The 22,430-nt window shown below is 52.9% G+C and overlaps 7 protein-coding genes across 7 annotated transcripts; 3 read left to right on the top strand and 4 right to left on the bottom strand.

The window, feature by feature from the left end:
• Positions 1 to 4,001: 4,001 nt before the first annotated feature.
• On the top strand, positions 4,002 to 7,546 carry ColSpa_00796 (calcium-transporting ATPase 3; the record flags this gene model as incomplete). Its single annotated transcript, XM_049267008.1, has 3 exons — positions 4,002 to 4,405; positions 4,787 to 6,743; positions 6,797 to 7,546. 3 exons carry the CDS (start codon positions 4,002 to 4,004, stop codon positions 7,544 to 7,546), a joined length of 3,111 nt encoding a protein of 1,036 aa, XP_049122965.1.
• Positions 7,547 to 7,923: 377 nt separating this feature from the next.
• On the bottom strand, positions 7,924 to 8,681 carry ColSpa_00795 (uncharacterized protein; the record flags this gene model as incomplete). The annotated part of the gene is made up of 2 exons (XM_049267007.1): positions 7,924 to 8,558; positions 8,630 to 8,681. The coding sequence occupies 2 exons, from the start codon at positions 8,679 to 8,681 to the stop codon at positions 7,924 to 7,926; spliced, it is 687 nt and encodes a 228-aa protein (XP_049122964.1).
• A 1,528-nt stretch (positions 8,682 to 10,209) lies between these two features.
• On the top strand, positions 10,210 to 10,887 carry ColSpa_00794 (uncharacterized protein; the record flags this gene model as incomplete). Its single annotated transcript, XM_049267006.1, has 3 exons — positions 10,210 to 10,374; positions 10,461 to 10,681; positions 10,773 to 10,887. 3 exons carry the CDS (start codon positions 10,210 to 10,212, stop codon positions 10,885 to 10,887), a joined length of 501 nt encoding a protein of 166 aa, XP_049122963.1.
• Positions 10,888 to 12,925: 2,038 nt separating this feature from the next.
• Positions 12,926 to 13,648, bottom strand: ColSpa_00793 (uncharacterized protein; the record flags this gene model as incomplete). The annotated part of the gene is made up of 1 exon (XM_049267005.1): positions 12,926 to 13,648. The coding sequence occupies one exon, from the start codon at positions 13,646 to 13,648 to the stop codon at positions 12,926 to 12,928; it is 723 nt and encodes a 240-aa protein (XP_049122962.1).
• Positions 13,649 to 17,851: 4,203 nt separating this feature from the next.
• ColSpa_00792 (uncharacterized protein) lies at positions 17,852 to 18,301 on the top strand (the record flags this gene model as incomplete). Its single annotated transcript, XM_049267004.1, has 1 exon — positions 17,852 to 18,301. The coding sequence occupies one exon, from the start codon at positions 17,852 to 17,854 to the stop codon at positions 18,299 to 18,301; it is 450 nt and encodes a 149-aa protein (XP_049122961.1).
• A 236-nt stretch (positions 18,302 to 18,537) lies between these two features.
• Positions 18,538 to 19,010, bottom strand: ColSpa_00791 (RutC family protein; the record flags this gene model as incomplete). Its single annotated transcript, XM_049267003.1, has 2 exons — positions 18,538 to 18,857; positions 18,899 to 19,010. The coding sequence occupies 2 exons, from the start codon at positions 19,008 to 19,010 to the stop codon at positions 18,538 to 18,540; spliced, it is 432 nt and encodes a 143-aa protein (XP_049122960.1).
• A 769-nt stretch (positions 19,011 to 19,779) lies between these two features.
• Positions 19,780 to 21,767, bottom strand: ColSpa_00790 (manganese transporter SMF1; the record flags this gene model as incomplete). Its single annotated transcript, XM_049267002.1, has 4 exons — positions 19,780 to 20,623; positions 20,674 to 20,948; positions 21,025 to 21,263; positions 21,329 to 21,767. The coding sequence occupies 4 exons, from the start codon at positions 21,765 to 21,767 to the stop codon at positions 19,780 to 19,782; spliced, it is 1,797 nt and encodes a 598-aa protein (XP_049122959.1).
• Positions 21,768 to 22,430: the final 663 nt, after the last annotated feature.

Below are 22,430 nucleotides of genomic sequence, written 5' to 3'. Positions count from 1 at the left end.
CGGATTGGCGCAAAACTTTGGGGCAATTAAGCTTAGCAAATGCCAAACGGGGCTGCTGCACGTGCGAATTGTCGATACGTGGCAGTAATTGCTGGGCGACGACTCTGGCAGTGGGTGCCAAACATGGTAGACACTCCGTTGAAAGCCTGCCAGCGGCATGTCCCTGTGGCTCCTTGGTCATGAAGTTCTGTCTGCGAGAGCAGCATATGTAACGACAACGGCTCGTCTCGACGTGGCTGGGTTTTAGGTCAAGGACCTGATTTGTGCATCGTTACCGGTACATGTTGATTTCGCTCACCAAGACGAATCGTTGTTGAGCTTGGGCGTTTCTTTGCTGTGCTGGTCATCGTCATGCAGCACAGCGCAGTGCCAAAGTACTAGCCTTTGGTCTCACAGGATTCCCGCAGGGCAAGTCGACGCGGAGCAAGGGTGGATCAAGCACGGCAGGTATCACAGGAAAGCCCTGTTTGACGCCGAGTTTAGGCCTTTCCCTGATCGACAGAGTTGTAGTGTCTTGGGTATATTATCACCGAATGGAAGACTGCCAAGATGGATTCCTCAGGCAACTCGTGCTTGCCGCTAGTTTCAGGGCATTTTGACCTTGCTGAGCAAGAGACGTTAGGCGGAAGCGCAGCGTCGATGATGCCTGTGGAAGCCCACAACTGGGTGTCTTGGCAGCGTTGCGCAACGCGATTCGATGAGAAGTAGTATCATTATCATAAGAAATAAAGAACCATGTGCCGTGATGCATTGCTGGGACGATGATATGCGACTTTTCCCGTTTGATATCTCGCCAAACTGACCAAAGGCCAAGACTGCAGGTTGGGTCTGATGGAGGAATGGAAACATTGGTTGCGGGGTGATTGCGCACTACCGTGGAACATGGCAGCACCAGATACGCTGTAAGCCAGATACCCGTTGGGCCCCGGGAAAGTACACACTGGGAAGGAAGAGGCAGATGGAGAAGACATACCAGTCAGCAATGCAATCAATCAGTCACACTGGCGTCGTATGCAATGGTGCGTTTGGGGATGCGCCGTGCTCACCTACCATTTCGGGAGGGCGAGTGGGTGCATGATTGCGCCATTGGCTGTTGGCAGCGATGGATTGGAGCTAATCTCTTAGACTTGAGGCATCCAGGCCACATCCCTTCGCCTCATGTCTGAATTCCGGTTTGCAGAAAGTATGGAATTTTGGGTTTCCTGGTGTTGCTTAACCATCGAAACATGTACAGTTTTGGCGTTCCGCGCGAGTGCTGCTGGTGACGACGACGACAATCAGATGCCGGACGAATGTTTGGCAATGATGACAGTCCCTCCCGTAATGCAGATGGGAACGAGGCGAAGGCGGCTGCTGACGATGGACGATGGAAATCAAGGCACGAGGCAGGTCTTGGTATGATGTAGACGTCGGTCTGTGTCCGTCTATCAGAGGAGACGGACGAGGGAAGGTGAGGGGGAGGTGAGCTTGGCGGGGCCGGCGAACTGGCTCGGGCAGTCGCCAGGTTCGCAAGGGTCTCTCTTCCGTCCACTGATGTCTGGGTGGGCTGTAGGGGAAGGAATGTCATCTGATGTGTTTTGACTAAGGGCGCAGCATTGGAAACTGCGCACCAGTCGCAGGCAAAGTAGCACTTAGTATAGCAGGGGTTAGAGGAAAAGGAATCTCGCAAACAAGCGACGACGTACTTTCCGACCTCAGACTGGACCTGCTGGACCTGATTGAATGAGGGAGGTGGGAAACATTACGTTAGAAACAGCAGGACCAACACGCAACGATGCAGTGAGCGAGCGCACTTACCCTCTCTCCTCTCTGCTTCCTTTTCTCTTCTGGAACAGAATCAAAGGTGGTGGGGCTGGGGGGCACGCTAGCGCCGCTCGCCAAGAGCCGCGTGGCACCCGGCCAATTGGATAAGCCATTATTTGAGGATCAATCTGGCGAATCATCAAACGGCCATGGTTGCAAGCAGTCCTCAGAATGATGCGTGGGTGCGGAGATGAGTAGATATGATACCTGCAGAGGGCAAGCAAGGGAAAGTACCGCTACCGCGATACCTTCCATTGACGTTCATGTCGACTTGGGGAGATGTTGATAGCTGGCTGACAGCTGGTGGTGGAAGGCTTCTTCTACGCTGTGGGTGGTTTGGACGGTTTGGATGGTTCGGAAGGCTGGGCTGGACGGTTTAGACGAAGCGTTTGCACAGCCACGATGGCCGCTCCCTATCAGCTGGCCAGAAGCGTCCCAACCCTAGCCGTTTCGCGGTCCAATGATTGGACGGTGGGTTCCCTCTATCCCTGGTGACGACGACCCGCCCGCTCTCGGCGGACATCGGTGCTTCCTTGGCGGCGCCGCTGGTCTGCATCTCCACCCCGGCCGCCATCCTCAGTGACTGCGTCCTCTCCAAGACATTGGGCAGTCCGGGTGGTGCAATACCTACAGTAGCAGCAGATGCTCGCGTCTGTGAGGTCCCGTTGTAGCGATTGCCACAGCGCTTGTGAGGGGGCTGTGGCAGCGATGCGTCACAGTATCGCCCTGCTACGTCCGCATTCCACAGCAGCATAAACCGTCACCATCAGTCATTCATCGTCGGTCGTTTCCCGTGGCTGCACTTGCACTGCTCCGTTTCCCCAGCTCCCGCGGGCACGAGACCGCCAGAGCGCAAGGGGGCGCTGGCGGCGACTGGAGGACGACGACTTCTTGGCAACAACTCGCTGTGTCAGTCTGTCAGTCACGCAGTTGGTCGGTCATTGTCACTCTGACAGGTTCCTTCTGGGCCGGTTCGAGGGTTAGTGCTCCGTCTTGTCAGTCGCTAGCTATTACACCCCTTCGGCTTTGTTTTTCGACGGGCGACAATGCCTGGCCGCTTGGTGGATGCCACTTGCCAAAACCCGCCACCTGTTCACTGTTGCGCCTCCGTATCCATCCCCGTCCCCGTTGCTGTACCTGCCTGGAGGGTAAAGCAGGAAACAGAAGGGAAGGTACACATTGCGGCGTAAGGCAGGAAGGCAGGTGAGAGTACCTTCCCTTTTGTTTTTCTTCCTTCCTTCCCTTTTCGATGCCAATACCAATACCAATACGGCTTGCCGCCTCAGTTATGTACCTTTTGGATCCCTACTTAGCCGTACCCCTTCCCGGTAAGAGTAAGAGTCCACTCCGTCCCGTTACGTCTTTCCCGGTTCCCTTCCCACTGGTCAAGCAGCACATCAGCAATCCAGACGTCGACGGTAGCCCAAGACACGCCTAGAACAGATCAAAACCTTGAAGCAATCAAGCCCGCCCCTGCTGATTGCCAAGCTTCCCGCCCACTTTAACATCCTCCATACCACATAGTGCACCTAGTGTACTCCATACGTACTCCCACTGCAAAGATACAAGGATACCTCGCATCGTCCCTCTCCCTTCCCCCCCCTCTCAATCACATCGAATCACCAAATCCCAATCGACATGCAAGTACATCCACTCATTTACTATCCATCGTTCCCTCACTAACATTTGCGGCCCCAGTCCGGTACGGAGAACGAGCCAAGATACGCATTCGCTCAACGGATGCCCTTCGGCCCTCACTTCTTCGGTTCATCCACTCCAGAAGCCGTTCGGTCGGAGCTATTTTCCCACCACCGTACCCGCGCCCGCGTCCCTGTATCCTCGCATCCCCCAGACCACACGCCCGTCGGCGCATACGCCCATATCCCATCCTCTCGGTCTCTTGTCGTCTGTCCCGGACACACACACACATACACACACACGCTTCCACACTCCCCCTCCCTTGGCACGCCCATTCCGCACGCCAAAAGTATAACTTGACGCCTTCTTCCTGCCACACCTACGTTCTCTTTCTCTTTTTCTTCTTCTTCTTTATCACCACCCCGATCACCCCAAGCTCTTAGCTTGCACGTTCTCTCCACCTTTCCAACTACAACAGACACTCAGCTGGGCTTTACCAAAAGCACCAACACCCCCTTCAGACCCCCGAGCGCATTCTAGCAGTAACCTACCGATATCCGATGGGAGAACCCGAAGCCGTCAGGCATGGTGAACACAACACAACTGCCGCGGAAGTCAACCCCGAGCAGGACGAGCCCCCGTCTATACCGCGGCCCCCGCCCATTCCTAACCCTGTCCCTCAGCGGCCTGCCCACACGGTTCCTGTCACGGACTTAGGTCTCCTTTGGCAGACCAACCTTGAAAATGGCCTCTCAAAGGCCGAAGCCTCTGCCCGTCTTGAACGGGACGGGCCTAATCGTATCGAGGGTGCAAAGGGCCTGTCGATTTGGGAGATTGTCATGAGACAGATCTCCAACAGTTTGACTGTCGTCCTCTTGATTGTCATGATCCTGTCCTTTGCCATCCAAGATTACATTGAAGGAGGTGTCATCACCGCCGTTATCCTTCTCAACATCGTCGTGGGGTGAGTTCTTCTGCCCCTTGCTCGTCCCATTGTTTTCCCACACCTTGCAAACTCCGGCCTCTTGCTTCCATTTTTTGCCTCTGCTTCTCCGCATCCAAGCTGCCCTCCCTCCCCGTGCCTCATCGACTTGCCTGTTTTGTTAAGCTGCTGCCATGTGTGGTTGGTCGGCGGAACGGTGTGGCCACTGCGCCGGCTACTGGGTTGGGTGACCATTGACCGCCCTCGTGGCACCTGCACCAAGATATCTGCAAGGATCTTGGCAAACGTGGCGCCCATATCCCCGACCCTTGCCATCCTATCATCCCGACTCGCCCACCGACTTTCCATACCCTGTCGTTCACTACAAACAACGGCTGGGAACTATGACTGACATTTTCACAGCTTTATCCAGGACTACAATGCCGAACAGACCATTCAGTCTCTGTACGCGCTGTCCGCCCCGACGTGCAAGGTCATCCGCGACGGTATCGCGGAGACCGTTCAGGCCCAGACCCTCGTCAAGGGCGATCTTGTCATGATCGCTGTTGGTGATGTTGTCCCCGCCGACCTCCGCCTTCTCGAGGGAATTAACCTCTCCATCGACGAGGCCCTCCTTACCGGCGAGTCGCTGCCCATCAGCAAGCACCCCGACGCCATATTCGAGGACGCCGACATCCCCCTCGGCGACCGCATCAACATGGTATACTCCGCCACCACCGTCACTCGAGGACGCGCTCGTGGTATTGTCACCACCACCGGCATGGAGACCGAGGTGGGCAAGATCGCAATGATGCTTCGCACCACCCGCAAGCGAGACGAAAACGCCTCTCTGCCCGTCCGCGCTCTCATGCGCGTCAAGGCTGCCGCCAAGAGCATCCTGGGTCTCGAGGGCACTCCTCTGCAGGTCAAGCTTAGCAAGTTCGCCCTCTTGCTGTTCGGTCTGGCTATCCTCCTTGCCATCATCGTCTTCTCCGTCAGCAAATTCGATATTGATGACCAGGTTCTTATCTACGGCATCTGCGTCGGTGTTGCCGTCATTCCTGAGTCCCTCATTGCGGTCCTAACCATTACCATGGCCGTGGGCACCAAGGCAATGGCGTCCGGTAACGTCATTGTTCGCAAACTGTCTTCCCTCGAAGCCGTTGGTGGTGTCACCAACATCTGCTCCGACAAGACCGGTACCCTTACTCAGGGACGAATGATCACCCGAAAGATCTGGCTGGCCGAAGACACGACCGCCATCATTGAGGGTACCACCGACCCTTATGACCCTACCAGCGGCAAAGTGCGTTGGCCGGGTTCGGCCGCGTCGAGCTCGGCCTCTAGTGGAGCGTCGACTCCGACGGTCGAGAAGACCGACGACACTATTCAGTCCTCGTCTTTTGGTGCCTTCCTCAAGGCCATCGCGCTTTGCAACAACTCTTCTGTTACCGATGGCAAGACGTCCACCGACACTGAGTCCATGACTACCGCTACCGAGGTGCCCGTTACGTGGTCCGCCATCGGCGAGCCCACCGAGATCGCCCTCCAGGTGTTCGCTATGCGTTACGGAAAGGGAAAGACCGACCTCGTCTCGTCTGAAAAGACCAAGATGTTGTACGAGTTCCCCTTTGATTCGTCTTGCAAGCTCATGAGTGTCGTCTACGAATTTCCCGGGGCTCCTCGTCAGGTCTTCACCAAGGGCGCTGTCGAGGTTATGGTTCACCGCTTGGCTGAATCCGAAGACACAAAGGCAAGGATCGTCGCCAAGGCCGACGAGCTCGCCTCCGAGGGCCTCAGAGTCCTCTGTGTCGCCCAAAGATTCCTCGAGGACACAGATAATGCCAGCGAGAGAAACGAGGCCGAATGCAAGCTCCGCTTCTTGGGTCTTGCAGGCTTGTACGATCCCCCTCGTGTCGAGACGCTTGGTGCCGTTCAAAAGTGCAACACCGCTGGAATCTCTGTTCACATGGTCACTGGTGATCACATCAAGACTGCGACTGCCATCGCTCACGAGGTTGGCATTCTTCGTGGCGGCGAGCAGCCCACCGCTGTGATGGCAGCCGGCGTTTTCGACGCTATGTCAGACGACGAAGTCGACGCGCTCGAGGCTCTTCCCCTGGTCATTGCGCGATGCAGCCCCATGACCAAAGTCAGGATGCTCGAGGCTATGCATCGTCGCAAGGCCTATTGTATTATGACTGGCGACGGTGTCAACGACTCGCCCGCCTTGAAGAAAGCTGATGTCGGTATTGCCATGGGCAAGAGGGGCAGTGACGTTTCCAAGGAGGCAGCGGACATGGTTCTCACTGATGACAACTTTTCGTCCATCGTTACCGCCATCAAAGAGGGTCGTCGTTTGTTTGACAACATCCAGAAGGTATGCCTTCATCGATTTATTTTATTCTAAGGATGATGCTAATCAATGTCTAGTTCCTGCTCCATCTCCTGATTTCCAACATCTCCCAGGTCATCCTTCTCCTTATTGGTCTCTCCTTCAAGGACAGAAGTGGCACCTCCATCTTCCCCCTGTCTCCTTTGGAGATTCTCTGGGTCAACCTCATCACCTCGTCGTTCCTGGCTATCGGTCTGGGTCTCGAGGAGGCGCAACCTGACATCCTCTTGCGTGCACCCCACAGTCTGCGGATCGGTGTCTTCACCTTTGACCTGATCCGGGACAAGATGATATACGGTTTTTTCATGGGCTCGCTGTGTTTGGCCGCGTTTACGTCCGTCGCGTACGGTCCTGGCGCTGGCGACCTCGGCAGCTTCTGCAACGACGGATGGAACGACACCTGTGGCGTCGTCTTCAGGGCTCGCTCCACCGTCTACGCCACCTTGAGCTTCTTGCTCTTGGTCACTGCCTGGGAGGTCAAGCACTTCCAGCGTAGTCTGTTCAATATGAACCCCGAGTTGTGGACCGGCCCCACCGCCGTGTTCAAGACCGTGTTCAAGAACCGCTTCCTCTTCTGGGCTGTCGCTGGTGGCTTCGTTATGACCTTCCCCGTCATCTACCTTCCTGTTGTCAACCGCGCCGTGTTCAAGCACGACATGATCACTTGGGAGTGGGGTATTGTCATCGCCTGCCTGGTTGTCTACATTGCCCTCATCGAGTCTTGGAAGGCCGTGAAGCGTCACCTGGGTCTCGGCGTGAATGTACGCGGTCCGGATCAACAGGTCTAGTTCTGCGCTTTAAACAGAAAACATAGTTCTGCTGCAAAGCAGATGCTTCTGTGTGGGCTTGAGGCAAAAACAGGATATGGCGTGGTTTCTCAATGGCGCTTTAGTGTCAATTACTTGAGGTTATGACCGGATCCAACATCGGCAAATGGAAATCAGATAGGATGGGGCTATTCAACATCAGCCTGACAGGCTTTCGGGCTTTGGTGGCATTCGCATTCTTCACACTCGTTTAGAATCTTTATCTATCAGACTTAGGCTGTTGAGTCGAGTATATACTCCAGCCATGGCAGCAATGAAACAAGCTCGCTTTGCCGAGCTCAGCCCACACTTCCGGCCTCCTTTCTCCCTCCGTGATCCTTCTTCCTCGCAATGGTCTTTCAATTGTTCCCGACAGCCTCTTGTGCCTTCTTCTCTTCGTTCCTTTCCTTCTCAACTTGTTTCTTGTAGCCGACCCAGTCATCACTCCTCGGGAACGGAACTTCCGGTACCACAACGCCAAGAAACTCGCACAGCGGCTCCCACCCGTCTCCAGGATGATACTCCAAAAACCTCCTCCCGCCCTTCTTCAAAGCGCGCACTTCTTCATGATGCCTCTCAAAGTACGCCCTCCCGCTCTTTTCAAAGTCGTCATCCCAGCACGCGGCGTGGTAGGCATTCGCCAGCCCCTCCATCGGCGACTTCCTCCCCGGGTCGCGGTGGAGGTGCGCGTGGATGAGGGTATCCCTCATCGACGCCTCCCAGGACTCGAGAGGACGGGTCGTGTGGATAATGAGGCTTTCGGGGTATGCCTCTGCCAGAGCTGTGGGGAAAAGGGAGGGGGGGAAGTCAGAGACCGCGGAGAAGCCAGACAAAAGGGCATCCCATTGCGATCGGGACCAGGGGGCAGGGGGGGAGGCAGGGGGAAGGTTATCGGCGATGGCGGAGATCCAAAGGTCTTGGTGGGCGTTCTTGGAGACTTCGCGCATGTGGTAGACGGGGGAGATGGAGAGGTGGGCCAGGGCGTCGGCGAGGGCTGGCGTGCGGGACGGGAGGATTAGTTCATGGAGAGAAGAGTGCGATGAAGGGGGGTTGTGGGATGCGTACACTGGGTTCCTGTTCGGGGAAGCCCAAGGACGAGGATCTTCATTTCGGGCATGATGGCTGAGCTGATTTGGCGTGCAAAGGTGCGATGGAAAGCGGATGGATTCTATCGGCGCAATTTGGGTTCGGGGCATGATATAAAACATTTTGGGAGGATCAGGAGCACAGCAGTATGCAGAGTATACGTATGCAAAAGTGTCGTAGGGCACAATCCCGGTTCCGATCGTCCGGCTTGTCCCTTAATTCAACGTCACGGGGCCTGCCATATTAGGAAGCTGGGGCCGGAGCGGGACGGGTTATAATGTTGAAGGATTCGGGAGCCGGGGCCGATCGGGATTCCATTGCCCGGGGCTGTGCCGGGTACACCCGGATCTCTTGCTCACGACATGTGAGGGAAGATCACATATCAACATAATGGGGGACGGTTAGGTCTCATCAAAGATTTTTCGGATCCAAAAGCCAGATTCTCAAGGTCTGAGAACAAGGTCGATCGATACGCGAATCCAGGTTTGAGTCTCGGTCGCAGTGTTTGTTGCATGCCTTATTTCATATGTGTTGGTGTGGGTCTCCGCTTGGTCCCAGCATCCAAGGCTCGCTTTCCAGAGCGCTCAACACAGAAGTGCAGCCGGCTGGTTTCAACTGGCCACTAGGTACTAGCGCATTTTCAATACGTTTCGCTTACTGCTCGCGAGAAGGACTGTGCAGAGTCGAGTTGGTTGATGTTAATTTTCTCCCCCTCGAGATACCGGGAAAGAACAAAAAGATTGACCCCTCCCAGCGGATAACGCAACATTCATGCCGGCGGCCTTTGGGCGATCCAAGATGTGGAATTGGCACACACGAGTCACCTTTTGTTAGGCTGAGCAGGTTTTTGGACTGTTTCATTGGCTGCGATGGTGCTCCGGCAACATATTCTCCTCCAGAATGGGGGATTATACGCGGGGAACAGCTCGTCAGGCTCTAAATACTGCGTAAGCCCCCAAGGTTCTGCAAACGCGTACAGGGACAACGGTGCAATTCTCTGTCGCGGCGCGCTGGAGGTTTTTGGTCTGCAAAATCGCCCTTATCACACCGAGTCGAGGGCCTGAGAACTCCACACGTCAAAAGCCAAGTTCCTGGGTCATGCGTGCCGCGTGGACAAGATCTAAGCCTCCATATCACAAATGGACACTAATGCATCCTGCGCTTAACTCTAACTCGTAGACTCTACGACACACACAGAGTGTGGTGTGGTGGGGCCATGTGTTTGTTTCCTGGTGTCTCGTTTTGGGCGACGCAGGGTCCAGTTTCTCTATACGCGTATACTTTCGACGTAATACGTGTATGTGCACGATACGACTGGCTGCCAAGTACGATGAATACATGTAAAGAAAAGAATGTCAGCCATGGAGATTGTGATAAAGTGAGATGTCTCTCGCCATCATGGATCAGAAAGGAGTTAAGATCCACTAATCACTCAAATATCCAGCCATCGACGACGAAACCTGTCGCCAAACGAGTTCTCCCATCTCGCTTAGCCGACATCAGTATCAGATATCGCGACAAACTACTTCACCTCGCGACTCTGAACACTATCAATCACAATGGGCATCCGCGAATTCTTCAACGGGCGGTTCTTCGATACTAGATACAGAACCAAGGTCCACATCCTCCAGCTCGTCCTCATGACTGTAGCAATCATCCTTACCATTGCGCGAATGTCCATGCCGGTCCCGACAACTCGCGCAAACATGATGGCGTTGACCATGGTACACCCCTTTTCTCCTGAGAGCACCCAAAAGCTTCTCCGGCACGAGCCGTTTATGGAACTAGAGCTAATGGAAGGGTAACACAGGGCCTCAAATCGCTCATCATCATCGGCTACCAACTCCTTACCACCCACAAGGAGCGCTTCAAGAAATGGGCCTCGCTGAAAGCGAACGCCATCCTAAACACCGTCGAGATCGTCTTCTGGTTCGTCGCATTTGGTCTGCTGTGCTCGGCCAATGGCAGCTTCTGCACGGGTGCCAGCTGTGCGCTGAGCTGGGTCGTGACGCTCATTGTCATGGTTCTGATGTAAGCCTATCCCTCGTTCGGGCTCGCCACTACCATTCAACAGATATTTCGCAGCTACGTGATTGTTACTGACGGCTTTTGAAACTCGCAGTGTGCTTGCATTTCAAACCTCCGTCGTCTCCATCAAAGACTACCGCTACTTCAAGAACTACGGCGTTAATCCCGAGATAGAAGCCCGAGCAGTCTACCCGAAACCTCAAGTTTGAAGGGCTTCGAACTTATAGAGTAATGAAGGGTACTGCTCGGGAGGCGGGTGACGAAGAGCTAGTTCAACGAAGTTACGGTCGGAAGTGGCGGCTGGGGGGTCGATCGCGAAGACGATTTTGGTAGACGACGTCAATGGAGTTCAAGGTGAATGGTGTTAGCTTTTTCTTTCTTGGCCGGCTTCGTAATGTGTTTGACTGCGAGCTTGAAGGAGAGAAGTTTTTGATGGAGAATATGTTGGAATATTGAGGGCCATCATGGCTGATATCTAGGAAATGACAGTGTCGTATGCATAGAAATTTCAGTAGATCACAGTCCAGCGCGTGGGTCTTCAGGTCGGATAGAGGCCAACACATCGATGACAGTCATACACTGACATGCAAAATCATCGTCACAACTGGGCCAGGCGAGACGCCCAAGACCAATACGATTGACAGGCCTTTATTGGTGGACCTTTCTGGAAAATCGAGCCGCCGGCATTGCCGCCGGAAAACTAGCTAATCAATTATGAGAGCTCAAGCCGACCGCCGTCAAATGGAAAGTCCGAGCACAGATCGCATAGCCAGGGACATAAGAAAAGACTCTGAATCCCCTCCGTGGTCCAACAACTAAGCCTGATCTCACCTGCATTCTAATCCATCACAATTTACTACAGCACCTGGCATGGCGAAGCTACCACACTACGATGTCGCCCTCTGGCAAGTACACGAAACTGAAGACGACTGCGACCTCATAATACGAACCAATGCCGGAGAAGCCTTTTATTGCACAATTTCCCCATCGCACTTTTGTCAATCACCCAAACTCACAGAGCAGTACTTCAAGTGTCTAGACCTGCTACGATCTGGAGAAGAAGAGCAGGATGATTTCTACATAGAAGATGCATGCGATAGACTATCAAAACTGTTCGAGGCTCTCATCGCCCAAATGGCGTCATCGCCCTCAGTGGTTCGCAAGGATAGACGGCCGACTCTCTCTCAGTATCTGTTCTCTCCGTATTTCATTTGCGGTCTAGATGCTACCGAGAAGTCCTACGACCGTATCAACTGGAGTCTCAGGAACATGGCTGGTCCAGCGCCGTTGTGGTTGTTGAGGACGACTTCCTTCAGGACCTTGACCAGTGGACTCAGTCTTACCTTCCACCTGATGTCAAGATAACTTACGATCGCGCTGAAGACGTCTTGATTAAACGACCAACCAAAGTCCTTGTTGCTGCGGGAAATAGCAACCTGGTCACATGTTGCTTTAAACCGTTTTGCCTCTCGTTTGCTCTAGCATATGCGAAGAAGGAGCTCACAACGTTGAAAGAAATCGTCATGGCGCAGATACCCCTTGCCCCAGAATCGTGGATTTGTTGCCTACACGGAGTTGTTTGAGACGGTAACAGATTGATGGGCATGCTTTTTACCTGGATAAACACTAAAGGAGTGCTGCTAAGAGCAAGACTTGAGCAGAGTTTACCCGAAGTAAGGAAACGTTAGGAGACTCAGATCAGCGCGTCTTGGAGAAGCTGCACCACAAAGGCATCATCTGGGGCGATGCCAAAGCCGAGAACGTTCTTATAGATAGGGACGACAATGCCTGGATCATTGACTTTGGGGGCAGTCACACTGATGGATGGGTTGACGAGGAGAAAGCCGTGACATGGGCAGGCGACGCGCAGAGTCTAGCAAAGATACTCGACATCCTACAATAACCATACATACTTCATTAACTTGTTAGTAGACGTTATCATATTTCTCGCTGCCGCTCCTTCTTCAGTCTGTTTCGAGTGCCTTCTTCAGGAATCTCGAGGCGATACTCAGAGAACTAGTGGTTAGAAACATCTATGATCAGGTCTAATATCTTTAGAGCGATGTAAGAATACACTGGTAATAGCTTCCTTAGCTTCAAGTGTTGGTCCCAAGCTTTTCACGTCTTCGGCATGTTTTGAATATGAATCTAGGTTTCATGGAGCAAGGAAGACAGCATTGACACTATCGTAGATATGTCTTTAGCCAGTATCTGACACTCGAGCATTCTTCAGAAGTAGATCAATACCTATGTCTGAGCCTCGTGGTTGAAGTCAAAGTTCACTCCTGCCCAGAAGGCATCATCCATGAAAGTGGTTTCATCTTGTCCCCCACTATCCATAATGGCATCCGCGAGAGCAAATTGCGTATTGAAGGCAGATTCTGAACCGCCGTTGAATCCCTGAAAGCCTTGACCTGCACCATCCCATATGAAGTCTTGAGTAATATTGCTCATCAGTGGACAGAGGTTCTGTTCAAGGGTCTGCTCTGGTTGCGCCGAGACATTCTCCATGTCCCTTCCGGATAACATTGCCAAGTTTTTCCGGTCGGTCTGGAGCAAGGAGTTCGGAATCCTCTCCGGGTACTTTTGGTACAGGTACTTGATGAGGTCGACTCTCATTCTGTAAGCCGGCTTCCATGATGTGGAGAGCTCCTTCAAGATCTCCAAGCACGCTTCAATGTATAAGGTGCAACAGGGTCTGCCGGTATTTGCGAAGTCTGGATCGGGACTCGCATACTGAATCAGAACCAATGTCGCAGTGAGTATGCAATGCGTGGCCGAAATTGGACTCTTGCGGAAGCTTCCAAAGACCTGCCGATACTTTTTGCCGGCGTGACATATCCGCTTGGCCGACTCGACGCAAAGTTCTTCTGCACGTTTGACAGTCTCAGTCTTCGGTACCGCATGCGCTTCCTTCGGCCTAATGAGGAAGGGCTTGAAGAGAAGTATGCAGCAGGTGTGATAGACCATGTGCAGGGTGTATACCTGCGGCAAATCGTTCGGTTTGTCGATCCTGAGGTCGGCTGGAAGCTCGTAGAACCATGTCTTGAGCTCTAGCGTACAAGATTGGAGGAACGATATTCTCTGCGGTCCTTTGTAGAGCGGTTTTGGGGCGTACCTGAAACGGATCATTAGTCTCGTTCTGAGTGAAGAACTGTCGATGACATGAACACAAGGTACTAACAGAGCGAGCAGAATATTCTCCAAAATGCGACAGAGTCCAATCAGCCCACGATGTACAAGGATCTTCTTGTTGCATCGTATCATATCACTCATGCCACTGGCCCCACTACTTATTTGTTCTGGTGTAAGTGGTGATGGAAGATTCACAGCACCCTGAACATCCTGTACAGTTGAGTCTGCATTAGTACCACCAACCTCGTCTCCTCATGAGGAACTTAGGAGTCAGGCTTACCAGCAGACTACAGACTCGCCCAGTATAGATAGCAGCAAGCTTGTCGTCACAGTATAGCGACCAGTATACCTGTCGTCGCAACTCTATCTCTTCACTCGACATGTGACACGAGCCACTCAAAGATGCGGCATCGAGATTGAGTCCCATGTCGAGGGCGAGTCGGTTTGCCATTCCCTGGTGTAGCCATCCGGCTGCATCACAACCATAAGCCTTGTTTTCATCAGCACATTGCGATCTACAACTCATTTGCAGTTGCCATCACCACGTACCACATAGACTCCAACCAGAATGGACATCGACTGAAGTGTTGTGATAGTCGGTCGTTTCATGTCATAATGCAAGAGTACTTCAGCTTTTTGCATAAACGATTTCCCGGCCGTATTCTGGTCAGTAGGATCCGAACGGATATCAATCCTGTCTGAGTAGCGAGACCCCAGAGCAAGAATGCAGTTAAGCAGCAGCGGGCTGTAGTAGCGGCCCTGCGTTTTCATGCTTTCTCTGAATAGCTTCTCGTTGACAACCTGACACCAAGGGCTCTGATACTCGAAAAACAGGTCGATCAGCTCGGTTTGAAGATCTTCCGGATAAACCTCAGCTTCTAATGGTAGGATGTAGCGATTTGTCTCGACAGGTTTCGTGGTTGCTGAGCTGCTTCCATGATCGTCGTTTTCGGGTGTGGATTCTTCAATGAAGTCATTAGTAAGCTCTCGCAATAACAGATGGACGGGGGGGGGGGGGGGGGGGGGGGGGGGGGGGGGGGGGGGGGTAGAAGACGTAGCCTACCGCTTTGGAACTCCAACCGACCACTTGAGGGCCCAAAGTAACGCATTTCGCCATCCTGGTCGTAGTTGACGGCCTCATCAAGGGAAAGTGCCCCTTCAAATGTCGCGCAGAGATCATCAAATGCCGAAGGGCTCAAGCCAGCATCACCGCTGCTTAGCAAGGGGTTGATGATGGAGGGCAGTTGAGGGGTTGCCCCTGTGGTTGAAAGCTGGGCAACGGATGCCTCGATATCGATAGCGCGTGACTGCAGTACTGCTTCCAGCAAGTCAATCCGGTTCCTCAGCAACTGAACATATGACTTTGAAGCTGGCTTGCGGCCATCCTCTTCACTTCTGTAAAGGCAATTGAGGGAGCGCTCAGAACACCGAGCGCAGGCAGGTCGCTGGCCGTCACACTAGTTTCATGCGACGTCAACATCAAAACAACATTTGAGTGGTGACAGGGCGGTCGACATTGGCGAAGGAAATTATATTCCACCCACCTTGGCTCTTCGGCGCCGACACTCCTCGCATGCTTTGGAGGTGTATCTGCGCTTCGGATGGCTCACGGCCCGCTCCGATGACAATTGGGGCATAGCGGCGGCAGACCAGATGCAAGGGGTTATCCACACGGCCAACAGGTATTTCTCTGGAGCCTCAGCGTACCGATTCTTGGGTTCAATAAGGGAAATCGAGGCACGACAAACTCATGCGGTCTCGTCTCGCAACCAAGACTGAGATGGCCTATGCTGTGGGGCCAATCACATGGAACAATGACTGCTGACTAATACGCGGGGGAGGAATTCATATTCCGCCCCCTGCGTCATTGGCCATAATTATCTTGTCGACAAAGAGTTAATCCTTTGTCAACCCTGTAAAGTGAAGCAAAATATTCAAAGTGACAGACCAGAGCGTACAACTCTTATCGCATTGCTAATTTCTCTTGAATTCCAAAGTAAGATAAATACAAGTGATGAGCAAAGAGAACGAAAAAGAAAAGGTAAGATGACAAGATGAGAAATAAAAAGAAATAATAAAACAAAATAGGCGGACCTTGCGGGTCAAATCTTTACGCCATGGCCATTAAACCAAGTTCTTTCTGACCTGTTTTCCAGGCAGCAGGGTGGAAGCTATCTCACAAAAGCGGAAGTTGCCTTGCTATTTGAGCCTTTGAGGCAGATTGAGCGTGGGCAAGAATGGAAGTCTGGGAGTGTACTCTCTGGCCGCCCTGGAAGTGAGACTACCTCAAGCCTTGGCCCGGAGATCGGACGGTTAATATTCCAAAATAGCAGCCGAAAGGGAATGTCCATGCGGATTGCTCCTTACTAGGTCATCATCTTGTGCCGGGTCATCGACTTTGGCCAAGCACATCGTGCACACTGAAGACACCGATACATATTCGGGCAATGGCCCATAGCACGTAATTTGCATGTTGCCGTCGTATTTCGGTGCGTGACTTTCACGCACTAACATATCAGGAACCTGGACCCTTGGGTCGGGGAAAGACGCATACGCGGGTCAGTTGTACACTTGGGCATGCAGTGTTGAATCCCCGAAATTGACATCCGCCATTAAGGCATGAAATGCCATGACCGAGAGACACGGACAGACAGCGGGTCCGCGTTCTAGCGTGGGGACAATGCACTGGCGGTGCCAAACGCCGTTCCGGCGCAGTCAGAAAGCCACAGTGTCGATCAGCACAGCCAAGTGGCCTCGCTCACTGCAGGTACTCAAACTGTTGTGTTGAGATACAGATGAATGGTACTATCGGCAGACTGTCTCTGACTTCTTCGGAGGCTATTCCAAGCTTAAGTGGAGGCGAAGCCAGTCATATTAGGCCGCGAGTATCAGATTTTGATGTCTGTCAGCCTCCCCGAGCCGCACCGGAATTAGGACAGTAGCAACAGTACAAGTGGACAACGCACCAGCGTCAATCTGGAAGGCCGCTTTTAAGGGACACTCTTAGGGCATCCTTGAGCCTCACCTGGAGACCAAAGTAGTTCGCAGTGGTCGGACCTTAGCCTGTCACGTCTTCCGCAGGGTGTGGTTGGGATGGTTGGGATGGTTGGGATGAAATTCAAGGGTTCTGTACTTGCTTGCCAAGTCCTTCGAAATTTGGGGCTTGTGTAGACGCTGAGCAGTTTCCCGCCTCAGGGTACAGGCTTTGTTATCAAATTTGCGGATGTCAACACTAAAGACACGCGTTCGTACGGCGCTCATGCGGCAAGCTGCATGTCTCGGACGAACACTGTCGAGTGGGTTTTCGCGTAATTGTTAGCGTGGCACGTCGCATCCAAGACTTTGGGACGCAAGCGATTCGGCTTTGACATAACATAACCAAGCAAAGGTCTTTGTTTGATGATTTGATTGAAACACTTCCAAGCATACATGTCTGCCCCCAAAAAGGATTGTTCTGTTTTGCTATTTTAGACAAACTCCATAAGCCGGCGCAATGTGTCTTTCCTGCCAACATGCAAATCTCCCCAAATCTCACTGGCGTGGACCTGTTCCTTCGGCGGACTTCTCCACGGACACCCGCCTCCCTCTCCCCTGAGGGACAAACAAAAGTGAGCCTCTTAGCGCGCAGCCTCAAGTCTCTTAGTTCGATGCTCCGACGTCCGGCTCGGCGGGAGCACGGTCGGGGCACGGCCGGCCCGATGCCACTTAACCTCCCTACCTGCGTCTCCTGCTACTCGTCCCCGCGAACCAGACCGTCCTGAACCGTCAGTGGCGCAACGGCCAGTCACCCATTTGGGGCTCCAGACTTTGGTAATCGCAGCTGATAGGGGGCAAAGGGGGCCGGGTGGGAGGGGAAAGACTCGAATCATCCGGTTTTAGCATGTCTATCGGTCTGAGCGAAGGGGAGAAAAGACATCTATAAGAAGGTCCCAGCTGGTCTTTGATCATCGTGCATCACCAGCTTCGTTCTTCATCGCACACTAAAATCAGTATTCCACACCACTTCTTCCAAATATCCAATCCCTTCAAACCGCAAAAATGACTGCGCCTGCCACCGTCGTCTCCACCCCCGTCCCCGCCGGCGTTGACAAGGCCGCCGTCCTCTCAGCCATCCACAACCACGACCTCATGGTTAAGACCCTCTGCCCGTCCCTTATCGAGTACAAGCTCGAGTCCGGCTCTGTCGGCCTCGGTCAATCCGCTACTTACTCCGTCACCGACAAGAAGCCTATCGGCCAGACCACCTACCAGCTGACCATCACCAACCTCGAGGAAGGTGTCGACACCCTCGTCAATGCCAAGCCCCCTGTCGGCACCCTTGTCATCGCCGGCAAGTGGCGCATTATCCAGGAGGGTACCGGCCTCGTTCTCCGTGAGGAGGTTGACATCGACGCCAACATGATCATGAAGAAGATGGCCAAGGGCAACGTCGAGAAGACCCACCCCGAGCAGCACGCCGCTCTCCTCGTCCAGGCCGGCAAGGCATAAATGATACAAGCGACTATACCCCACCGGTTGAGTCTTTCACCTTCAGAAAGCGAGCGGTGTGACTGGCGTTCAACGGAAATTGGATCTTGTGGATAAGATATATCATAATGGGAATTTGACAAATTTGGAAACCTCACACACATGATTGCGCCCCTTTTAGTGAATCGTCATTGTTCGCGTCTTGCCGAAAATCTACACGTGCATCCTAGTTGAACTAATTTATTGAATCATCGGATTCAAGCCTTTGCAGCACGTTCGGGATCGTGCGCAACAACCTCAATCTCCACGCGCATGTCGTCTTCACCTAGTCTCGTCACCCCCACACATGTCCAAATAGGCTTATGGTTCGGCATCCATTTGTTGAAGTTCCTAACCATGGCATCCAAAGCTTCGTTGTTGATTGGCACATGGTATGAGTTGACCCTGTACACTTGTTCCCAGCCCTTGCCGCCGGCGTCTTTCAAGTTGAGATCGACGTTGGCGAATGCTTGGTCGATCTGCGCGTTAATCTCCTTGTAAAATTCGCCCGTTTTGGGATCCCATCCACCTTGCTCCGCTTTCAGTATGTACTGCTACACAGATAAGAAACGAACATACCTTGGCCGGCGCACTCGATCTTGTCACCCACACGCACAGCTTGGTTATAGCTAAACCGCTTCAGGTTCTTTTGACCAAGTCCTTCGTATGAGTAGTAACGAAGATGAGACATGGTGTTGAGTCGTGAGATTGGCTTCAAGAAGTCTACCCGTCGACTGGTTTTAATCAGGCATTGAAATCTTCAAACGACGAAATGTGCTCAATGGGTTGATTCTGGACGATAGATGATAAATAGGCAACGCTTGTGAAAGATGTCAGATTGCTCTGGCCTTTATAGGTACTGGCAAGACTCATTGTACTTACCCAGTGTCGACGTCATGTTCCGGAAACTATATTCCTACATATGGGGGCCCACTCCACTATATTCCGTGCCTTTGACGATTTCGAACACCTGGAGTCACATAGAGAACAGGTTAGAGCACAAGAATGATGTATCATCCGATCTACTAGCTCAAGGTTCCAAGAAAAATGGGATTGGGAAGTTTAAACCTGAGTGCCAATATAAATTTTCCTTTCGTGAAGTTGAGATAAACATGACCGTTATGTGTTACTGTTCAAAGACAAGGGCCACAACTGCAGAACAAGCAGCATGGAAAGCAATATAAATCTCTTCAAACAATCTTGGTGTAATGTTGCTATGGCATGGAGGTTGAGCCCCACGCAAGTACAGAGCTGGTTGAATAGCGCGCAGTCCGGTCAAAAGCCGACCGCAAGATAGGAAAATAGCACGATAGAAAGCAAAAAACGAATACGAGTACCAAAGAAAACACGACCAGTCACGAAATACAAGAGACGAGGGGCTCTTTTCTTTTTCTTTCATCTCCATCTCTTTAGCATGAGTACTCCTCACCGAGCACCCTGCTGCTTTTCCCTTCACTCATTCATGCCTGACCCTTTCCCAGCAGAACCAAGTTGGCCACATTCATCGCCGCTATAAGGATCCAGATCAGAACAGCGAAAACAGCAGTGTACCACGAATTCGCCATCTTGACCATGCCACTCGTGTTTTCCGATGTCTCTTCATCCGATGGGGTCCGGAATCGGGCCGCGCCATCACGGACCGTCATGTACTTGTTACGGCACGTAAAGTAGATCAAGGGCGCAGTGATGAACGGCAAAACGACACTAAGCACGACCTGCGACGCATTCAGCGCGTCGCTCACGCCCTCCCGACCTATAGCACCGGCGATTACTATGCTCGGCGTGACGCTGATGCTGCGAGTCGCGAGGCGCCGCAGCCAGGGACGCATCCTCCAGTTCAGCGCTCCCTCGCTTACCATCTGCCCGGCAATCGTGCAAACGATTCCAGCGGAGATTCCGGAGAGGAGAAGGGCCAGGGCGAAGACTGTGCCCGCGGCCTTAGAGATGGAGTCCGTGAGAAGCTGGTGGATGCTAAAGATGTCCGCATCTGGGGCATCCTTATTCCCATAAAGTGAGGCACCCGCGACGATTAGAATAGCGGAGTTGACGAAGAGGGCGAACGTGAAGAGTGAGAATCCCAATTCGGCCGTCGAGGCCATGAGGGAGTGCTTTATGGCCTTTGCAGATGGGATGTAGTAGCCCTTGTCGATACTATCACCACTGAGGTCGAGCTCGTTCGTTTCAGGGGGTAGCAAGCCGTTCTTCGTGTCGTAGTCCCGTAGGCGGGCCTGGACGATCCCTGATCCGAGGTACAGACTATGCGGCATTACTGTTGCGCCAAGGATGCCACAGGCCTGGTATAAACTGCGCATTGTCAGAACAGTGCTAGAGAACAGGGAGTGAAAGACCAATACCCTTGCGACTCGACGACAGCATGTGAGGGTAGATAGCCTCGGAAGACCTCCCCCACCGGCGTGTCCTTGATCAGGGAGAGCTGGATACAGAAGCAGACCACCACGCCCAACACTAGGCCAATGACGAAAAACTCAAACATCCTCAGCCCTCTCATGGTTCCATGCGGCCTGTAGAAGATGAGGATGATCATCACGTCCAGGATGGAGATGGCACACCCTGCGACCAGGGGTATCGCGGGAATGAGGAGGTTCAGGCCGATTGCGAAGCCGATTACCTAAATCAAGAAGTCATTCTCAGCGTCCGTTGCGCTCTCAAGAGATTGGGTCGCAACCGGGTGTGAGAAAACGCACCTCTGCAATGTCGGTGGCAATAATGGCAACCTCCGCAAAGACATAGAGAACATAGTTCATCCACCGCGGCAGAAACGCCCGACAAGCCTCAGCCAGGTTCAGCCCGGTGACGGTGCCGAGCTTTGTGCAGAGACTCTGGAGGAAGATGGCGAACAGGTTGGCCAGAAGAACGACAAAGAGCAGGCTGAAGCGGTAGGACGCTCCCGCAGCAACGCCTGTTGCGTAGTTTCCAGGATCGACTATTCACGCGGACGGGTATGTCAGTCAACTTTGTTTGCTCACTAGACAGGTCATGCGGTCCTACTGTACGCGACGGAGATCATGAACCCAGGCCCGATGAAAGAACCGAACTTTATGATAGCACTCTTGACACGACCAAAGATGCTCCGCTGCGTTTGAGTGTCATCTCCTCCAGTGGGAGATGAGCAGCGTGAGTGAAGGGGAGGGAGAGGGGCCGAGAGGGCCTCCTCTCCCACGGGTTGACCAAGTCCAACTGACTTGGCCGACGCGGCGCCGCTCGGCGCCGGGCCAACGCCGTCTTTCCCCCAGTCGGTCTCGGAGCGTGATATACCAACGTCACCGGCCCCCGGGAGAGTTTTTCCGTCTTCTCCCGGCTCCAGTGCTCTCGCATTGACGGTCCCGTTGAGGTCCTCGTTGGTGGTCAAATCGTTAGACAGAGGGTTCGGGCTCTGATTGTAGCCCTCCTCCTCGTAAGGCTCATCTGTTCGAGACGGGCGGTTCATGACTTCGTTGTGACTTGTAAGCAGCCGATAATCATGCTTTGGTGAGGAAGTACGCTACGTAGTCTCTTGACCACTGCCGTGCACGTAAGGTTTCGGCTAAGCCGAAACCACGGGCACGGCATGACTAATCATACGATAATTTTGCGGGTCTATCGAACTTCAGCTATGCAATCGGGAAGACGACGGCTATTCGCAGCGTGAGTTGGCCAGCCATTTTGCTCCTGTAAGTCGGGGCGAGCTGTTCAAACTCTAGAAGAGTTGAATAACGAAGTTTGCCCATAACGGCAAGTAAGAAAGGCTGCATCCACTTTGCCAAGCTGCCAAGCATCGCTAAGAGCCGGTCAAGACAATGGAACACTGGTTTATTGTGCAACCTCGCAACCACATGTATTCAGACTCACTTTTAGTCGTCTCGATAATATGAGATTCAATAGTCGTAGGTCGTAGGTAGGCATCCTCTGTATAGGGGGCCAACGACGACTATCCAGGTAACCCAACAGGTACGGGTGGACCTTGAACACATCGACTGGCACGTGTAAAACAAAGCTAAAATAATAACAGAAGCTGGTATTTGCCCTAATGATAAGCACTGAGTCTGGAAGGAGTGGAAGATAGTGTGATTATTGTTGTTAACGTATGACGCTTGTAGAAACTCCGGCTTTA

This window comes from Colletotrichum spaethianum (genome assembly GCF_022836535.1).
Source record: "Colletotrichum spaethianum MAFF 239500 DNA, contig01, whole genome shotgun sequence".
NCBI lineage: Eukaryota > Fungi > Ascomycota > Sordariomycetes > Glomerellales > Glomerellaceae > Colletotrichum > Colletotrichum spaethianum.
This window is presented reverse-complemented; position numbering and strand designations above follow the sequence as displayed.